Genomic DNA, 21,155 nt, shown 5'->3' on the forward strand with positions numbered 1-21,155 from the left:
ATGCAAAATACTTTTTTTGTTTACAAAGGATAAAAAAGTCAGGATTGTATATTACTACCCCATATTATAATTTTCCCCAAATATCAGATTTTTCCTGATACTAAAAATTTATTTGAGCCTGAGAGGGTTAAAACCAATGCCAGTATAAATTCCTGTCAATTAAGAGTCATAGTCAGTAGAAAATGTGGCTGAAAATAAATGATTCAAATGCAAGAACATTTCTATGTGATGACTAATACAATAAATGTATCTGCAATTCATCAATTATTCATGTGTCAAATATTGTGTTTTCCAAAATGATACGCTTCCACAATGGCATTACCAACCAGTTACGCAAGTCATTTCCCATAAGATGTGAATATAGAAAATCCTGTCTTTCTTAAAAGGGAAAGTACTATGTAATATGGCAATCTCCGATGTCGAATAAAGTACTTTCAGTTCTGTACAAACCCAGCCAGCCATCTGGAGTAGTTCAGATAATCACCCCCAGCGGCTTCATGACCGAAAATCTTTCCACTTTGACTTAGCGGAACATCTCTGCACTGTCATTCCAGTTTAACAAATCGAAGTACATGTGAGAATATGTGAGCTATTAACATTTCATTCTGTAACTTATCTACACCTGTCCATTCCTGTCTATCAGTCACGTGTATCCTAATACTAGTGGCTGCGTTATTCCCTCTCAAAGTGGATATAAGTGTCATATTGTCGCCTGTTTGTTGCTTTTGCAGATGCTGAGCCCCCATGTCCCTGCTCTGGTCAGTTTCCTCCCGGACCAGTCTCTAGCAGAGGCTCTATTGGGAACACTGGTGGATGTTTCTCAGGCCAGTCCCTCCTCGCTGGTCAGCTTTCTGCCCACACTAAGGGTCATGGCTCATCAGTGCCCAGCTTTTTTAGGGCACATCTCCAAAATCTATGGTGCTGTGGGCATTATCAGCGAGGTACATACACACTTAGAGCTAAAGTCATTCACTTTTTATACACAACCAGAAAGAGTGCTTCAGCGTAATGATGTTTTATTAGTGCCAAACCAAATACTTTAATCTAAATAATTAGTATTGACATGAGACTGAACAGGCTTTAATTAGCTAAGTACATTTACAGAAAACACTGTAGCTGCTTGCATAGGGCTGTTGAATCAGTTCAGCTCAATGAGGATGTTGTTTTATGGATCTATAGAACTTTACTCAGTCTGGCTGAAAGGTCAGATTACCATGACTTTTATTATTATAATTTACCATCTTTTAGTGATTCAGTGCTTCTTCTTGGTTACATGGCAACCTAACAAATGTATACAGTCATAGGACCCTAAGGATACAGTGACCCCAGTGGGTGGGTATACTTATTATGGTTGTCTCTTACTCTGGGCTCTCTTGGACAATCAAAGGACATTTTAAAAAAGGGAGAAAAAAAGGGCGAAAGAAAAATCCTTAACAATGAACTTTACTAAGAGTAGAGACCTAAATAGACATGCCTAATTTATCAGGAGTGCCATCAAGAGTCTGGAAACACTAATAATTCTTTTGATTATTTTAACATCCCCAAATGCTCCTTCCCTCTCAATCTCCTTGTCAAAAAAGCTGCCAACCGTAGCCTCTGCCCACTCGTGCACATGCTCACACATGCACACACACAGTTGGGTCCTGCCTTTCCTCACATTGGAACCATTTTAGAAAATAAGTTGTTGTGTTCTGGTTCTGGGAAATGCCTCCACCGAGGCCTCCTGGTGATGGCAGCGCAGAGTGCCTCCTCTGGCTTTGAGATTGTTCCATTTTCTCACATACTTGATTTTAACATGATTACACCACTGCATTTACCCCTTCAGGGAATTAATCTGTATAGTATTTCAAGTCCCAACTAGCACCTTTGGTTAAGAAGGAGCACTTGGCTATGAACACTTGGCCAGTGTATTCATGTTTTAATAAAAAGTTAGCTCAGTTGACATACCAATAACAGATACTATAAACAACTGGGGTGTTAGTTTCATTTATAAGGCAGTGGCTCATCACCTTCTTGTCAGAACTGAAGAAGCTACTTAGATGAGCTTCAGGTCAAACATACTTACTCCAAAAGTGTCGCCCAGTTGACAGAATTGAATTCACTTTTGTCATTTTAATAAACAAATGTCTCATATTTTTGGGGGTAATGATGTTTTGACGCAAGGACTCCTGACATTAAAACTGTAGTAACTTTTCTAATGGGATGCCTGCCTTATGCTTGTTTCCACAGAGATGCCTTGGATGCTATTATAAACTACCTCTGTTTGCTTCTGACATTTTAATCTTTTAATGATCTGTTCCAAAAAATAACACTTAATACTAGAGCCCGACCGATATGGATTTTGCTGTGGCCGATATGAAACCAATATAATGGAAGTTGGAGCTGCCGATAGCCGATATAATCACCGATATATTTAGTGATGTAAAAATTCACTGTAAATGTTCAATTGTTTAAAAAACTTAGGTTTGGCTCTGGTGGATTTTAAATTGGGTTTATTTAGGCAACATTTATTGTTATTCTGCCTCTTTACATCATATTTACAGACAGTAGGTTGACTTAATGGCATTTTTGCATCACATTCTAGACACTAGTGATGGGTATTCCAGTTCTTTTTAGAGAACCGGCTCTTTTGGCTCGGCTCACTAAAAGCTGCTGGTTCTTTTGGCTCCCAAGTGGCTCTTCAGATTGTTTTGTTGCAAGCAGGACTAAAGCACGTCTAAAGCAGGACTGAATCAGGACTGAACCAGGTCTAAACCAGGACTGAAAAAGGACTAAACCGGGACTTATTTATTTTATGCTAAACTACAGTCAAATATGCTCGTTTTTTTGTTTTTTAATCCTACGTACACGCAAATTTCTCAAAGTTTCGTTTTTAGCCGCTGCCGCTGTCAAACCACGAATCTGCACGTGGCGTGAAGAGAAAAAAAGTGAGAGAAAGAGAAAACACGGCTCCCAATAAGGATCAGGCTCCCGTCGTTCCCTTCAAAGAGCCGGTTCTAAGAGTCATTTCGTTCGCGACGGACCCATAACTAGTAAAGAAACTAGCGCTATTAGCCTTTAGCCGTAAATACGTGCGCGCCGCGGTAATTAATTATATGCACAAATGTCATAATTCACAGCTCATTCACATATCAGTGCAGGTCCAGTAGCAAATATACGGCCAATATAGTCACTTTAGAACAGACCAATAGAAAACAGTCTGTTTATGTGCTACAGCAGCTAACCCATAACAAATGACAAAAACTAGCTTCAGAGTCGACATATTTCCAACACTCACCGCTCACACAGGCTCCTCCTCACATTCCAAATCTGCACTAATAAATGTCCTTTTAATCCAGACTCAAACCGATTGTCCGTAAAAAGAATATAATCTCAGTGTTTGGATCTGTGTCTGCAGGTGTAAACAAACACACGTGAGTGACGCGACTCTGTGGTGTGTTCAGGGCAGTGTTTGCAAGTTCACTTTTATGAACTAGTTCAAAGTTAATTCACACCAAAGTGAATAGTTCACGCATAGTTAATTTTAATTTTGAACTAGTTCAAAGTTCAGCATTTTATATAGATGAGATCTGTAAATGAAAGGCTGCATTTATTCAAACTGACTTCTAGTTACAACAACTTTACAAGATACACTGTTGGACAAGTGACTTTAAAACTGTAACATGTTATTTATGACTTGTATTGTCATTTCTAAGTCATTTGTTACATACATTAAAAGTAAAACATTACACGACTATTGCAGCACTTTTAATTTACTCTCACCAAGAACTGTTAAGATGCTGAACTTTGCGCCGTATATGGATGAACCAGGACAAACCAGATAAACCAGGTCTAAACCAGGTCTACCAGGATGAACCAGAACTAGTCACTAAACCAGGACTAAACAGTCTAAACCAGAACTGAAGCAGGACTAAACCAGAAAACCAGTAAACAGGACTAAACCAGGTCAACTAGACTAAACAGTGCAGGACTGAACCAGCTACAGAATTGAACCAGGTCTAAACCAGGAATAAACCAAGACTAAACCAGACTGAACCAGAACTGAACCAGGACTAAACCAAGACTACACCAGACCAAACCAGGACTAGAACTTGGAATCTAGGACCGCCCCTGAGAGAACCCCGAGTGCATCGGGCGTCAGCTGCGTTTATCTCGGTGGAGCGCACTTCTGCGTCGGTCCTTTCGCTCAGATCACGGTTTACGCGGGCGCACCTCCGGCGTTTCACCGCTGCTGATATCGCGGTGATTTTAGCAAATTTGTATGAAGAAAAACGAAAAACCCACCATTTCAATCCAGGTTAAAAAAGCATTGTGACGCGCGTTACTGACATATGTACAAGTAAAATAATACGCGCGGAGCAGCACGTCCTCATGTAGATTTCAGAAAATAGGATCCATCCTATTTTTTTGACGCTCTACACGAGCGTAGGCGCGTATCCCCGTCAAAATCACAGAGAGCATGGATCTATTGTTGTATTTGTGCATTTAATCAGCACATTGTGTCTGGGCAGTTTGTATCATGTGAAAGAGCCCAGATCCACTACACTGTTAATTAGTGCTTTGAAATTTACTTTTGAAATCCATGCGTTTGCCGTGGTCACTGTACAGAAGGTAAATACAAGCAGCTAAACGCGCCCAGTCAAGTTTGAACTTTCCCATTGACAGACACAAGAGCCCTGTACGTTCCGCTAAAGCTGCCGGTGGAGTCGCCTTCGCGTTGACACGCGGCTGTGGTTTCGCGAGGTGAAGTGCGAGCAGATCGTCACTCGTCAGGTGAAACAAACGACGTTTAACTGAACCCCAACAGTGACGTACGTCGTTCATCACACATAATTTGAACAAATTCACGTTCAAGTTCTTGATTTACAAAAGTGTTGCGTTCAGTTCAAAGTTCACTGAAAAATGAACGTGTTCAATGAACGCGTTCTTTTGAACTCGTTCATGCACAACACTGGTTCAGGGACAGTACGGACACACACAGACAAATGACTCCGTAGATAAATACTGATGTGGAGCCACATATTAGGACATTTATCTGTCTGTAAATTGGATTAAATGAACAGAATGTAGAGAGTCTAAGCTTTATAACGAGGTATAACATGCCCACGTGAAATATCGGCCCCTATCAGCAAGCATATCGGCCGATAGCCGATATGCCTAAAGTTGCCCATATCAGCCGATAATATCGGCCAACCGATATATCGGTCGGGCTCTACTTAATACAATATGAAAAGCAAAAACTAATGTCACATATTGTCTCCCAGTAAAAGCGTACATGTCAAGTATACAGCAGAGTAGAAGATGCATAAATAAACCATAATTTCATACACGTCATTAATCAGTTAAAAAGCAAAACTCCCAAATATATTTCTGGCTTGTGAAAATATATTTGAACCTTTACAGTGGTGTTATCAGGCACATTGGAGTAAAGCACTGTACTGAACCATGTCCAAACTACCACATTCTTGTCTACTTCTTACAAAGTGCCTAAGCTCTGCACATGTTTCTCTGTCCCTCCATTTATCATTCACACACATGTATCAGCTCCCAAAGCCAGTCCAAGATCTAAAATCAACAGGGACACTGCTTTTATTTACACTAATAGCCTCTTGGCATTACATTTTCCACTAAACATTGCAGGGGAGGCTTTTTTAATGAATTGCTTCACTTCGATTTCATGGTGGAAAGTAACAAAGTACAAACGTAAAAGTACATTACTTAAGTACAATGTTTAGGTATCTGTACTTTACTTAAGTACATTTTATAGTGGATACTTTTTACTTTTACTTCACTACATTTGAGAGCAGATATTTGTACTTTCTACTTCACTACAGTTTTAGATCTGGACTGAAAAGTAAAAGTATTTTTCGTTATAGTTTGAGACCTGCTGAAAAAGCTGAGACTTATTTTTAGCATATTTAATTTGCTTTATCATCCCGACTTTGGGTAAACCAACTACACAAAAACTTTAAGAAAAAATAAATAAATAAATAAATAAAACAATTTTACACATGTACTTTAATACTTTTACTTAAGTTATTTTTCATGTGATACTTTTACTTTTACTTGAGTAATTTTTGCCACTGTATCTGTACTTTTACTTAAGTAGCAAAATTCATTCACCACTGAAAACATTGTACTTGATAAAATACTAAAACAAAAATGAACAAAAGGAATTACTAACAGCCAGTAACCCTGAGCTGTCTCCTTCCTGTGTGTAGTCCCAGGCCCACAGCTCATTGGTCTTCCTGGTGTCCCTCCTGGGGAGTCTGGAGCACAGTTTTCATCACACTGTCCTGCAGGAGATCAGAGCTTTGAGTGACCGTTACCCCCTGCTGCTTGGAGGCTGCGGCAAAGACATCTACAGGATGAGCAACTCCTTCAATGCTATGGCCCGACTGCTGGGGAAGAGGCTGGAGGATAGCACTACCTTAACCTGCAGGTCAGAGCTCACCTCGGTCAGTAGACATGTGCTGGGCGTTGTACAATATTCAAATTTGGTGTCACGATTATCATGGCTATTATATCACAATAATTACTAAAGTTTCAGTTTTTATGCTTTTAATATTATGAATAAATTCCATATTTCAACAACTGTTATAGAATTATACTTTGTTATGAGTGAAAACAACAATGATCTAGAAGAAAACCTCAGGATAAGTGGCTTTTTTCTGCAGATTTTGTTAATACAAAGCCGCTTATCATGACAATTATATAAAATGCCCCACTAAGGGTTATTGCCTACCCTTTTTATCATGATGAATTATATTAAATTATATTATGACGTCCCATCCCTAGGTGTGCATTGCCTTGAGTCTGATGATACAATACAAATCATGATACGCTTATCACGATTTGATATGTCACAATATATCACAATAATAAAACAATGGATAATATTTTGTGATTTATGAATAATTACTTTTCATTGCTGGGTTTCAGATGACATTACAGCTTTCCATAGGCCAATAATATTTAATATACCACACTTTTTCATTTTTTTTACTGTTTACTGTTGACCAAAATGTATTTTAAACTTTTGATTCATGAAAGTGTCCATCTTTGGCAGATATAACAGCTGAACATACTCGTGGTTTGTTCTTTTTACAATAGAAATCAAATATTCTTCAGAAAGTTCTTCCCAAGTCTGTTGCAGAAGTTCCCATAAATGTGTGGCACTTATAGGTTTCTTGGCTTTCACTCTTCTGTCCAGTTCATCCCAAAACCAGCTCGATGGGGTTTAAGTCTGGAGACTGTGCTGGACACTCCATGTTTTCAAGCTTTCCATCTTGTTCTTTTTTCCTGAGGTAGTTTTGGCAAAGCTTGGACTTGTGTTTTGTTATCTTTTATCTTTTTTTAACCTCTGGCTGTTGAGTTCAATATCATTTCAAGCTGTTCATTGGACTTGCTCGACTTGAATTGCAATAAATAACTGGAAAAATTAGGGTCTTCAGAAACTTTTGACCAGTAGTGCACAGTTAAAGTAAATACAGCTAAAATGTAGGTTTTTGTTGGAATAAAGCAAGTCAATGGGTTTAATCACTGAAAATAGAAAAAAATTGTGTTTGTAAACTCTGGGGATATTTCATGACAAAATACAGTTATTAATAGGAAACTTTCCCCCCATCTGAGAGTATGACACCATCACTTTCTAGAATCTGAAAACCACCAGTAATACAGTCCAACTACACCTTCACAAGAACAAAACTGTATGAAACATGATTTATTAAATTTTTTCAATTGTGAGAACAGTGAATGTGACTTCTGGATTTTTGTGAACTATATTATTAAATGCTTTTTGAATCGATTTGAGAATTGTGCAATGAAGTGTCACTGAATTGATGTTTTCTTACACCCCTCGTGTTCAGTTCAAAAGTTCATTAGAGATTCAGTTTCCCTTTGAATCTAATGCAAATAGAAGATGCGTGCTATTAGACCTATGAAATGCAGTAACCTCGTCCCTCAACATATCATTACTCAAATATATGTTTGAGTTGGAAATTATCTGTAACAAATATATAAACAAACAGCAATCAAATTTGTCAGCTGTAATTACTTAAGCATCCAAAGGTGAAGTGCTTTGCTCCAAGACTTGAAACGCCTCATCTCACTTTTTCCAGGCTGAACAAAGAAGGCCAGTTGTTTCCTCGTGGCTCGTCTCCAGGACCGGGGCAGCGGCTGGAGATGGATGTCCATGGCTTTGGTGTTAAACTGGGGTCAGAGGTCACAGAGGGGGGAGACACGCCGGGGCCCCAGCGACGCTACAGCCTGAGCCAAGCGCTACGTGAGGAACGCCGTGAGATGAGATTTAACAGGTTTGAAATCTAACTGACCTTTGTAAGCTTGATTGACCCCCATCATTCAAATCCAGACTCAAAATCCATTTATTTTATCTAGCCTACCCCCCATTAATGCCCTGATGTTTTAGAACCTCTCCTGTTTTGTTTGATTGTTTTTAATTATGTGTCTTAATTGTTGTTTGCACAGTATCCTTAAGTGCACAAAAAGGCACCTTTAAATAAAATGCATTATTGTTATTATTATGAATTATAGTATTATCCACAATGATAGACTGGACCATTGTTTTTACCACATTTTATATTAACTAACTAGAGCTGTGTGTAGTCATTAAAGATCCAGCTTTTTCAGTTCAGATACTGATATCGATACTCTGACTTAAAAATCTCTGCCGATAACTGATACTACTGAAACTAACTGAAAATGGCACTTATTTCCTTAAAACACAGTGAATTTATTTCACAAGAGATCCAATGTTATGTAACTGTTTTTATCCTTCAAGTAATTACTGAACAGCTTTGTATGATTATAAGTTCAGATGTCCTTGGCCAAAATCAGACTTACCAACCAGGCCCAACCAGGATGAATCGATATCATGGAACTGATACCTGATCCAGCAAATCTTTCAGTATTGGTGCTGAAATCTGACCCCATTATCGGTATTGGTGTATCCCTTGTAGTCACGTATGCACTCATCACACTGTTTGTTCTTGGACAGATCAAAGAGCCTTGCCCTCCATGTTGTGCGCTCCCGCTCCATAAGCTCCGACACCGGAGAGGACGGCACTGACCCGGAGCTGCACCTGGACACTGTTTGTTTGTTAAGTTCAGACTCCGGAGCAGAAGCAGCTTTGAGCTCTGAGAACACAGCCACAGCCCATAACCAGGAGTCCCTAGAGTCTCCACAGTCTCCACAACCTCCACAGTCTCCAGAGGTAACTGAGGTAACCGAGGCAACAGGCAGAGACACGGGTGAGGCTGTGACAGGACCAAGCACAGAGGCTCCAAAAGATGAGCCGGAGAAAGACAGACTCTTCGTTCACCTAAGAGACAACATGGATGTCATCACAGAGTTCTGTGAAGACACCATGAAGAAGATCCCCATCCCAGAAGAGTGCATCATTGAAGGTGAAGACTCGCCTCTAAATGCCCTATCCCTCATTCCAAGTGGCTGTACCTGATTATTGGTCCAATGAGGTTCATTTGGTCTTCCGATAATTTATGTTATTAGGTTCTTTTTTCAGACCAAGAGTTTGTTTTCATACCTGATAGTTTTGACTGCTCACTAGCGGTCTTCCTCAGAGTGGTCACGTGATGTTACTGTGACATGTCTGGTCAGCTGATTTATACAGGTTTTGGCGCTGTCAGCTGACATCTGCAGCCCGACTTCCTCAGGACAGTATCCCAGGTGTGTGAGAGTGAAAAAGCCCCCACATTATGGACTGGGAAGGAGTGAACATCATCGGGACAGAGGAAAACAAACACTGTCGCTGGATTAAAGAGGCAGTTGTAATACGGAAACATGCCCATGGGATGATAAACCATGACGAGGGGGCTTGGGGACCAAGAAAACAAACTCTTGGTCTGAAAAAAGAGCCTGATAACATAAATGTACCTGATTACTGTCCCTGTAGATGAGCAAAATTGGTTCCAGTGCAGATATATTAGAAAAGCAGCTCTTGGGGTCAAAAAAGTCTGCTGCGTGCTGTCTGTATCTAATTATAAAACTAGTTGTGGTTAGCATTATCATGATGGCAAAACTCCCCTTCACCCTCTAAAAGTTGTGAGCTTATAAAGGCATTGTTGTGAATTATTAGATGCTAGGAATGCATTAGGGAAGTGAAGAATAACTTTGATCAGCTTCAGACCGTGCTACTTGAACTTTTTGTTTTTCACATTTTTAACATGGCCTTTAACGAGTTTTCAAACTTAAAAGTGTACCTTGAAACATTGATGAACTTATATTGTTATATTCACAACCAGATCTGTCCACAGGAATTTGGGGGCCTGGGTCAAAAAACTTTTGACCCAGGCCCCCTCTAATATAAATCTGTAGGAAGAGGGTCCAATTCTGGGCCTCTAAATTCCTTTGTCCCCACCCTGTAACAAGGCATTGTCATTAAAAGTGATATTTTAGAATTAAATTTACTTGCCTATTCAGAAGTTCAAGAGTTCAAATTAAAATCTAAATTTATTAGCTTTTTTAAACAACATAATCTGATTGCTTTTCATTTCCCTGATTTAGAAATGTGGCATGTTTATTTAAATGTGAGTTTAATAAGTGGAGCCTTATTTACATTTTCAATTAGTTTCACTGTATTCCGTGCCATTTAGTGCGCTGTATGACTGGAGATGATGGTTTTTAAATAATTCAAAGTGACTGATGTGGTGTAGAAGAAAAGTCTCTGTACATGGCTGCAGAGGTTTCACTTTCATAACATATTGCTGCTCATATAAATAGAGCAGATGGGACCGATCTGGTTTCGTAGCATGAGCCCTGTGCAGTCAGCCACGCCCAGTGAACGAACAAGCTCATTTATCTCACCACATTCACAATTACAACTCTCACAAGAGACCTTTGAGTGACAGAGGAGGATGTTATTGTTCTGCCTTTTGACCTCAACTTATTTGAGCTGAGAGCCTGTCCCACTTAGACTAAAACAATTCCTCTAACCTCTGGTAGCTTGTTCAACTGGAATCTTAATATAATAATAAAAATCCTATTCGTCTGCGTTATTAATTCAATTATAGCTTTGGGGTTGTATTTAAAATTATGTCCCACAATGATTCAACCTCAAGCACATGATAGCACCAATGGTCTCCAATGGTCTCACATGGATGATATCATCAAGCTGCTGGATGACCCTCACTTGAGCGTGCAGCGTGGTCTCCAGGGATATAGTTTACAAATAACAGAGCTCAAGGACTCGTTAGCTCACACGTTTGCACGTCAAAAGCTGTAGCATACTGCCTCTGAAAGGTTTATCAAGTCGCTTTTATGAGGACGCTAATACGACCCATCTAATCTAAATATACAATGTTTAAAGGTGCATTTTGTAACTTTTCTCCTGGAGGGTCCTATTAGGTCAAATTATTTTCTCCATGGAGATGTTGTTATTTGCTTTGTTGTTATTTGCTTAGTATGGGAATAAACCTTTCTATCTTCATGGAAACCAAACCAAACCAAGTTACAGACCTTGGAGATGCAACCCTGCTCACGGTGCATGTTTTTCTAGGTGTTTTTGATCCATTAAACCACCTGAAATTTAATAAATGTAAGGTAGAGTTTTAATGTCATAATGTGAAACATTCCAGACAAAGCAATGACATGTAGATAGAAACAAGCAAGTAACAGACCCCCAACCAACTTGCACAATGCACCTTTTAATTTAAATTTTTTTCAGAAAATAAAAAAAAAATGTCTTTACTTCACTGTGCATATTTGAGTGCATCATTAAACGGATTCATCTGTATTAAAACAAAATACAATGAAATACAAACTTGAATATTATATCGTATTATTTTGAATGTGGAGAAAAACCTTGGCAGAGCATGTGGAGTTTGTGGGAGACATTGGTGTCCTTGCATGCTAATCCCTGTGTGTTAGGGCTAAGGTTACCCAAGTCCATATGTGCATGGGGGAAAACACAGTGTCACAGATAAAGCTGAATATAATGGTGATTTGTAATGCAAGCCTGGCCTGTGTAACATTCGCTCTCTGCCTTGTGCAACAGATTCAAATCGAGGGTGCGTAGCCAAGTTGTCGTTCTCCTGCCCTCTGAAAGGTCACTACTGCCTGTACGCAAAGTCCTGCTTCAGCCTGACCAGCCGCCAGCCTCACCAGTGGATACACCTCATGCTGCTGAATCTACAGGTGAAACAAACTCAAAGACACCCAGTCATGGAAGAAGTACTCGATTTTGTTACTTAAAGGTGCATTGTACTAGCCAGGATGGTGCCACCTAGTGCCTCCACTCAATTTCATTTCTCTCCAGCGGCTATGTCAGGATTGGAAGAACCCCGGAAGTTGTAGACCACGCACCGGCCAATCAGTGAAGAGCTGTGAAGCCAAACGCAAGCGCCTGTCTGAGTCTCTTTTTGTGGTACAGCACAGCAGTAAACAAAGTGATTGAGAACAAAGAGAATGTTTGGTGAATTTTATCAACGGGCTTTATTGTCCTTCTTCCTACCTGATTTGGCGCATTACGTACGTCACGACCAAATAGCAACGATTGAATAAATTTTAAAAAAGTACCCACCTACCATCGAGCGAACGAATGTTAATGCTGTGAGGTCACACGGTTTCCAAGAAGTAACACGAGCTGATGAATCAGGCTTGCATTGTGCAGCTTTTCTGTCACCTGCTTGTCTCACTGGAGATGTTATTGCTTTACGTTGAATGTTCCATGGTATCACATTAAACACATCTATTTTTCTTCATTATGGGTGTTTCTATTGCTCAAAATTACAGTAATTCAGTGACTCACCTGTAATGTAGCCTATAGTTGTCTCCCTAGAGATAGATAGGTTTAATATCTACATTCTAGACAAAGCAATAACATCTCCATGAAGACAAGCAGGTGACAGAGCCTCCACCCGAAAAGTTGCACATTGCACCTTTAAGTAAAAGTACAGATACCGGAGCAAAAAAAAATACTCAAAGAAAAGTGTCTAAAATCTACTTAAGTAAAAGTATTAAGTACCTGTTTAAAAATGTACTTAAAGTGTAAAAAGTAAAAGTATTTCAAGCAGGTTTTGAGGTTTTATAAGGCTTCGAATGTAGTGATTTTGATAATGAATGAGTTCCGAATGAATAAGGAAAGTGAGGAATAACTTTGGACCACTGCAAACCGGTGAAGTAGTTGTGTTTTACACATTTTAAAAAAGTAAAAAAACAGGTACCACAGCTTTAAGATTAACATTAAAGATACACTTGTTATACCATCTTGTAGGGAATTTGTCCTCTCCATTTGACCCATGCTTCAATGCCGCTGGGAAAACCTGTCAGGAGCAATGGAACCCATCTCCAGATCTGGAGCGAGTCTTAGTCAGAACTATCTTAGCTGGATGATTTTACCTGTAGTGCATGTTTTGGATTAATGGAGGGGAAACCCACCCAAACACAAGGAAAATTATGTTCACGCTGCACAGAAAGGTCCAAGTAGTATGGGAATCAAACCACAAACCTTGCTCTGAGACAAGAGAGCTATTATGGTCTCATGCTCTGAATTGTAATGAATTGTTCTCTCTCCCTACATGTCTACTTAAGCCGTGAGGGACTACATAGTGCAGCCAAGGCAAATAGATTGTAATTGTTAAACACTTATCACACTTAATCTAAGGGTTGTTTTGTTTTTCTTTGTTTTTTGTTTTTTTCAGAGCATTTCGAGTGTTCCGCTGTGCTCCAAACATGAGTGTGTCCAGAGACTCGCGGCTCTTTGGGAGAAGACCAAACTGAAAGGAGCTCACAGCTTCACCCTGGCCATGACACAACACAGCACTCTGCACAGAAAGGTATGTCCCCTGTGTGTGTAGTACTACCACATGTACTCAGCGTAAATGCAAAACAGAAGTCATGATTTTAAATTTCATCCTCGTAAAGACTATGCTGACTAGAAATGGCATTTTTATATTCAAAATTATTGATATAATGAAATGTTAAATCGTTAGGTTTAATGTTTTGGAAATGTGTTTTAAGTATTAATGAGTAATAAAAACACCTGTAACTGAACAAATATCAGTCAGATACGTTTCGTGCCATGCTCTGGAACATTCAAGGTAAAGAAACTCCTCACAGAAAAAACTACGAGCACCTTTAAATGTTGACCTGACTTGTGAGACTTTAACTTTCAGCCATTAATAATAATAAAAATAATAATACTAATAATAATAGTCATAATAATAATACATTTTATTTATATTGCACTTTACATTTCAAGAAAGTCTCATAGTGCTGCAGCAGACAAAACTAACACCATACGACTTTTTGTTGCGTATCTCCCAAATTTATTTGTGGCATGAGGGGAACATGTGACTTCTGACATCTTGTTTATCCATGACATTTATGAATGTTTGTGTCTCTGTACTTCTCTGCGCGTGGGGAACGTTTTCCCCTCACTGGTCCTCTGTAATGTGACAAGCTAAGTGGTCTCTAGGAAATAATTAGAGCCACAAAGAAAATACAGCTGTAGTTTGTCGGGGTCTGAACGTGCTCTGGAGCTACAAGGAGATGCATGAACTACAGTTTCCACCTGGAGACTGAGCACAGCCTCTTACTCAGCCACATACACAATCATTTACACTCAGCATATGCGCATTCAGGGGAGAATAAAAAAAGTTACTTAGTGTTTCCTTTATGCGCTAAAGTAATTTGATCCTCACAGTTGCAGTTTTATACCTGATGTACGACACCGAATGCCCAGAGCTGTGTGACACTAAATGCTTCTAACTGGCTGTAAACCTTAGTTACCATCTTTATGAATGAGGCTCCAGCTCACTCCCTGATTTACTCTCTCTTGTCAAGGCTAAAGTAAACCTCCCGCTGCCCTGGCCTGCACAGATGGGACTCCTCACGGCAATTTTTTTACTACAACAACTCACTTTTGAATTTCTATTTATTTGAGTTTCTGCATTGGGCATTTTCTGTACCAGTCTGTTACACTGAGATTGTCCAAACATGTAAAGCACCAGGGAATGTCACTTCAGCAATTTGTTATTTTAAAAAGTAGATAGCATATATTTTGCTGTGACCTAAGGGTTAAGGAATGGTGCAGTACAAACCCAGTGCAGCGCAAGTGATCATATACTACTAAAGTCCTGTTCTATCTAAAATAAAATGAAAATGTTTGGATTATTGCCAGATCATACACAAACTGTTATATCCCACTTTGGTACTACTTTATAATAGCTACCTTTATTTTGTGTTAATAAAGTGTTAACAAAAACTGAATTCATAATTAACCAATTGTTTATTAAGACGGATTCAACCTCAGTAACTGTATGTAGCCCGCGCTCTTATACTGTTTTAAAAAAAGTACATACATACAAGTTTTTCTCATTCTCACTTGAATTTGATGATTTGAACATTGTGAAAAAGTTCAATATTGGAAAGTCATGGTGTCACACTTTAATCAGCTAATTAGCTCAAACACCTGCAAAGGTTCCTGAGCCAATAAATGGTCTCTCATTCTGGGTCAGTGGGCTGCAACAGTCATGGGGAAGGCTGCTGACTGGTCACATGTCACTGACATCCTCCACAAGGAGAAAGCCACAAAAGGTCATTCCTAAAGAAGCTGGTTAGAGTCCTAAAGGCATGAGTGGAAGAAAAAAATGAGGTAGGAAAAGGTGCACAGCAAAAGGGATGACTGCAGCCTTGAGAGGATTCTCCAACAAAATCCATTCAGGAATTTGGGGGAGCTTCACAGAGAGTGGACTGAGGCTGGAGTCGGTGCATCAAGTCCACTACACACAGACAAAGCCTGTATGGGACATGAGATGATGTCAGAAAAGTCTTACCTGGACTGTGGAAAAAAAAAGTCCTCTTTTCAGATGAAAGTTCATTTTGCATATCTTTCAAAATCAAAGTCCCAGAGTCTGGAGGAAGAGTGGGAAAGCACAGAATCTACATTGCTTGGAGTCCAGTGTTTCTGCAATCAGTGATGATTTGGGCTGGCATGTCATCTGCTGGTTTTGGTCCACTGTGTTTTCTGAAGTTCACAATCAATGCAGCCATCTACAGGGACATTTTACAGCACTTAATGCTTACAAGCTTACAAGCTTTATGGAGATACTGATTTCTTTTTCCAGCAGAACTTGGCACCTGCCCGCATAACCCAAGGCACCAAAAGCTGGTTCAATGACCACGGTGATTAACGATTGACTGTAGATGCCAGGGTTTATGTAGTGACCATTCAGATCAGAGTGAGTCCTTTTAGATTTAAACAAACTCGATTTTAACAATGAAACTGGAAACCAAAATAAGAGACTTGGGTGAGGCTCATTCTGCTTTCTGACTGGATAATCGTCTTGAGAACCAAAACGCATATAACATAAACAACCTGGCCATCATGTCCATTGTTTTTGTAATCAAGAATAAATCAGCATTAAAACTAATTAGGGCTTTAATTAAGCAGTTACTAAGCCTGATTCCTTTTTAATAAACTTACTTCAAATGTGTTCATTATGAATTTGTTCATGCTTGTAGTATTATAGTTACGCACACTTTCCTTCACTGATTAGTCATGGTATTTTTGAGAAGATCTGGTAATAAAAATTCTCTTTTTCAATTCTTTACAAAAATCCAAATGGGTCAGCATGTGTCTTTCATCCGCTCCCTGTAGATGCATTCTGTCTTTTGAACATGAAATCCCACATTGATCAGGAAATGAAAAACCGATGTTACAGAAAAAGGAAAAGGCAAAGCCGTTAAAAATATGACTCAACAGTTATCTGCGCTGGTCGTGTGATTTAAGAGGCTGTAAAGCTTTACTGGACTTCAGAAATGTAAAGGACTTAAGGCTGTCCACGTCTTTGTTTAGTGGTTTAATGGCAAACAGATTTTTTTACTGTAAATTGTGGTTGAGGTGAAGTGTAGAGTAAACCGAGAGAAACTAAACCTCTGTGGTGTCAGGAAAAGTTGAAAATAATTCGCCCTCATACTCTGTGTAGTGTCAACAATGACGGCTTTTGTTGATACAGTGGTGGACAAGATAGAATTTGAGAGAGAGTGCAAGGTTTTCTATTCACTTAATGATCTGGACTTAAAGATGCACTGTGTATATTTTACAGGGAACTGTAGCCTTCATGGAGGTGTTACTGCTTTGCCTGGAATGTTCCACACTATGGCATTAAACCTGTCTCTGTGGAGATAAATAAATGACCTAGGGATGCACGGAAATGAAAACTTGTGGCCAAAACCGAAACCGAATAAAAATTGAATGCATAGCTGAATACCGAAACCGAATATCAAATGGGTTTTTTAAGTTTTTAAAAATTTTGCATAAATAGCCTAGAATACATTTTTCTACATGTTTTTAAAAGAAAGTAAATGTTTATTTAATCTTCTTTAAATATTCCAGTAGCCTTTCCAAACTTAAGTGCATTAAGGTGGATAAATTCCCAACAAATGAATTATTATCCTGAATATTAATAAAAATATTTCCACACTGACTACATTTTAAAGTAAGTGCCAGATCACTGCGTCACTGCATGCTGTTTGATTGCATCATTTCCTCACATGCTACTATTCAGCCTTACTTTTAACTCAATCCTCCGAAAGCAGAATATGAAGAATAGTTGAATCAGCTGGATATAGTCGGTTGCTGAATATGCGGTGCATTCCTAAAATTACAGAGTCAAGTTGCAGGTCAGCTATGAGGCGACCCTGCTCACAGTAACAATGCATCTGGTTTCCAAGGAATTCAAGGTATTTTTGAGCAATAAAACTCCTGTAATTTAATAAATGCAGAGACGTAAGTTTATAGAGGAGTTATTATGCAGAATCGATTTGGAGCTTTTTACCATGTGCCATCAAAAACATGCCAGAAGAGGTTTTAGATGTCATCCATGCATGTTTGAGTATTTCAGCCTTATTCTAGCTGTCCTTTCGGTTAACTGTACGATTCTGTGCTATACTCCGTCCACAAGCCTACGTGACCCATGCTCCCACACAACATTTCTTTATAAATATACATGATATAAAACTGTATGCAGCAACTGGACAAACCTGATGCAATGTGCAATCGTTTCATTAGTGCTAATTGTGCTGTGATAGTGCTCTGTAGGGGGAGTGACTTAAAGGTTGTATGGAGGATTTTTTTTTTTTTTTTTGTTTCAAGTTGTCAATGATAGCATTATAGAGGTGCAGTAGCCTTGTAATTATGATGACCAAAAAAAAGAGAATAAAAATTCATCAACTCTGGACGTGGTGGGGCCAGCTAAACATTTGCCAATAGATAATAGATAACGACACTGCCTCGTTATCTGTTAGCTGACAGGCTGTCAATCAATCTCCCTACGTTTTCTAGCGTAACTGACTTGCCTGTGCGCGTGCCGCCGGTACGTACGTGGTTTACGTACGCCTGTCACGCAGTCCACAGACGCAAGCCGCACAGACGCTGTTTACTCCACCAACGCAACAGTTCTTAGCGGCTTTTTTTGACCTATATCTTCCTCGCAGTTAGCACAAAGTTTGTTGCAATGGCAGACAAGAATCCAGGAGCAGTTAGCCGCAAAAGAAAGTCCGTTTTTGAGGTCGCTGAAAGAAGAAGACAAGGGGAAAAGCAGCGAAGCCAAACTAAGGTGATTCTTATAGATTCATTCCAGCGATGGCGCGACTGAAGCAGACGCAGGGTCTAAAGACTGACGCATTGGTCGCCAAATTACTCCTGGACAGGTCACTTCTGCTTATTATGAAAATGTACTTTATTTCCAAGAGCTAGACAAAAGTTTTTCAGGACACGAAAGCGATATCCTATGTCTGAAAACGTAATTTTCAAGGCAAAGAAAGAGTCCGCTTGCTGCTGCGTGTTGTAGCTAGTTCATTCGCACGGAATCTCCGCGCAACCTTCTCTGCACCCTTTCCTGCTCCTGTCCCCGCTGCCCGTTCCGCTCTTCCCCCTGCTCCTCACTTCTCCGGGCACGGAATCTCCGCGCACCGCTCCCCTCTCCTCTCTCCTCTCCCTGCTCCCCTCTCCTCTCTCCTCTCTCCCTGCTCCGCTCTTCTCCCTGCTCCTCACTTCTCGTCCGCGAACGAAATGTCCGCACACCCGCTCCCCCCGCTCCTCACTTCTCCACCTTGCCTAACCAACACTGTAGTTAGTTGTTTACAAGTCATGTGCAGCGCACCGGCTGTAAACAAACCTGTTTCTGGCGTAAGGAGGAGGCGGGAGGAGGCGTTTCTATGTAGGGAGCTGTAGGGGAGGGGGGGTGGTTTCACGCATGCGCAACATTTGAAAAAGGACAAACAGTTGCTGGATTTCTCGTTCCTTGGAAAATCCTCTATACAACCTTTAACGTGGAGAGCAAGGGGAAAGGAGACTCAGAACATCAAAAACGAATGTGAAACTTTTGAAATGTTTAAACGTTTTCGCCGTATAGCATTTTCAAAACAATAAAAGGTAACATGGTGATCTAAATATGTTATGTGTTAGCAGTTAATACCCCATACAAGTCAAATACCCCCAAGTTTAATGCAGTACTGTGGAAAATTTCAGCTAAACAATAACATTGCCATAAAACTAGCATGCTCGGGTGAATGGATTGAATAATTCTTGTTTTGGTCTTCTCAAGTAATTAAATATATTAATGGAAAATAACAACTCAATAAACTCTGTGACACATGGCTATATTTTATAAAAAATGAACACTATGCAAATAATAAAATGCATGACAGAATATCAGACTGGGAGTGAGAATTCTGTTGCCTTTATAGCCTCCAGTGTGTAACTCTTTTAGCCTTTTCATCTTGATTAGATTATAATCTTTAAACAGTGACAGAGATGGAGAGGGGGCAAAGAAAGGTTACATGAGGATACACTGACATTTGAAACACTTTGCGTCACTTTTTAATAAGCCTCTGTTCCTTTTGCATGATTCAGATAAGGAGGTGTGTTCAAAACTTCAGTCTGTTGTTGGCCAGCAGTCACGTTTAGATCTGTTTATGTTCATTATGAGCGAGTATGTATTCTTTTCCATCTAAGTTGTATAATTTATTGAAAAGAAATGGGAGTAACTGAGCAAATGCAATCACAGCTTCTTCGAGTGTTATAAAGCTTTAGAAAAGGTTATTCAAGCTGCACAATACTGTTGGAAAGCATGTGTTTTTTAACTTTTTAAAGGATAGTATGTCGCCTGCATTCTTATAGTTTTAAAATAGAAACTACATTCACAACTGAACCTGTGTTGCCAGCGTCACTACCTGCAGATGCACAACTCACACACGTTTTTCTCATTCTCAGTTTATGGATAACACATACTGCAGCAGCTCAGGCACTGATTCATGATTGTCTGCAGGTGCCAGGGTTTAGGTAGTGAGGATTCAGATCAGAGAGAGACCTTTTAGCTTTAAACCGTCTGATTTCAGGATTGAAACTGGCAACCCACATGAGAGACTCCTGCGAGGCTCATTCTGCTTTCTGATTGGATAATTGCCTTGGGAACCAAAACACCAAATTACAACATACAAACAACTTTGATACCTCAAGCAAAGGTGAGGTAGGGTCAGCAGATCCCGTGTCAGTGCAGTTGGAGGAATTGTAACAGCCCTCAGGACAAAAGTGTCCCTCCTCTGCGCCCTCTTTATCCTGCAGCATCACAGCAGCCACCAGGGGGCCCAGGTGAACAGACACAGCAAGTAAACACAAGCCAATATCGGACCGATATTTGTACAAAGTATGACTACACTGCTTTTTAATCAGCTGATTCATCTGACCTCGCGGCATTAGAATTCATTCGTTCGACGGTAGGTAGGTACTTTTTTAATTTAACCAATCGCTGCTATTTGGTCACAATGTATGTAAAGCGCCACCAACAGGGCTAACTGGTATATTAAGTTTTTCCCAAATCCCGTAGGAAGAAGGGCAATAATGTCTTTATTGTCCTAACCCTTGATAAAATTCCAAACATTCTCTTTGTTCCAGCTTTAAATCCTCGATCTCGGGAATCGTTGACAACACTGAATATATGGCTCTTCGCTGATTGGCTGGTGCCTGGACTCGCACTTCCGTGGTTCTTGCAAATCAACAAAAACTTGCAGAAAGTGTCACTGGAGAGAAATGAAATTGAGTGGAGGTAGTAGGTGACGCCAGCCTGGCTAGTATACAGCGTTGTGGAGGAGTGTGTCACAAATTCAAATTGTA

The 21,155-nt window shown here is 39.8% G+C and overlaps 1 protein-coding gene across 1 annotated transcript in view; it reads left to right on the forward strand.

The window, feature by feature from the left end:
- Positions 1-21,155, forward strand: part of veph1 (ventricular zone expressed PH domain-containing 1) — a 78,922-nt gene that overhangs the window by 18,192 nt on the left and 39,575 nt on the right. Inside the window, exons 7-12 of the mRNA XM_020937689.2 lie at positions 732-941; positions 6,222-6,442; positions 8,121-8,315; positions 9,017-9,426; positions 12,033-12,172; positions 13,678-13,812. Of these exons, the coding sequence (XP_020793348.1) occupies positions 732-941; positions 6,222-6,442; positions 8,121-8,315; positions 9,017-9,426; positions 12,033-12,172; positions 13,678-13,812 (1,311 nt within the window). The remainder of the gene's footprint in view (positions 1-731; positions 942-6,221; positions 6,443-8,120; positions 8,316-9,016; positions 9,427-12,032; positions 12,173-13,677; positions 13,813-21,155) is intronic.

This window comes from Boleophthalmus pectinirostris, unplaced genomic scaffold (assembly GCF_026225935.1).
Source record: "Boleophthalmus pectinirostris isolate CB_2022bp ecotype Guang Dong unplaced genomic scaffold, ASM2622593v1 HiC_scaffold_9, whole genome shotgun sequence".
Lineage (NCBI taxonomy): Eukaryota > Metazoa > Chordata > Actinopteri > Gobiiformes > Gobiidae > Boleophthalmus > Boleophthalmus pectinirostris.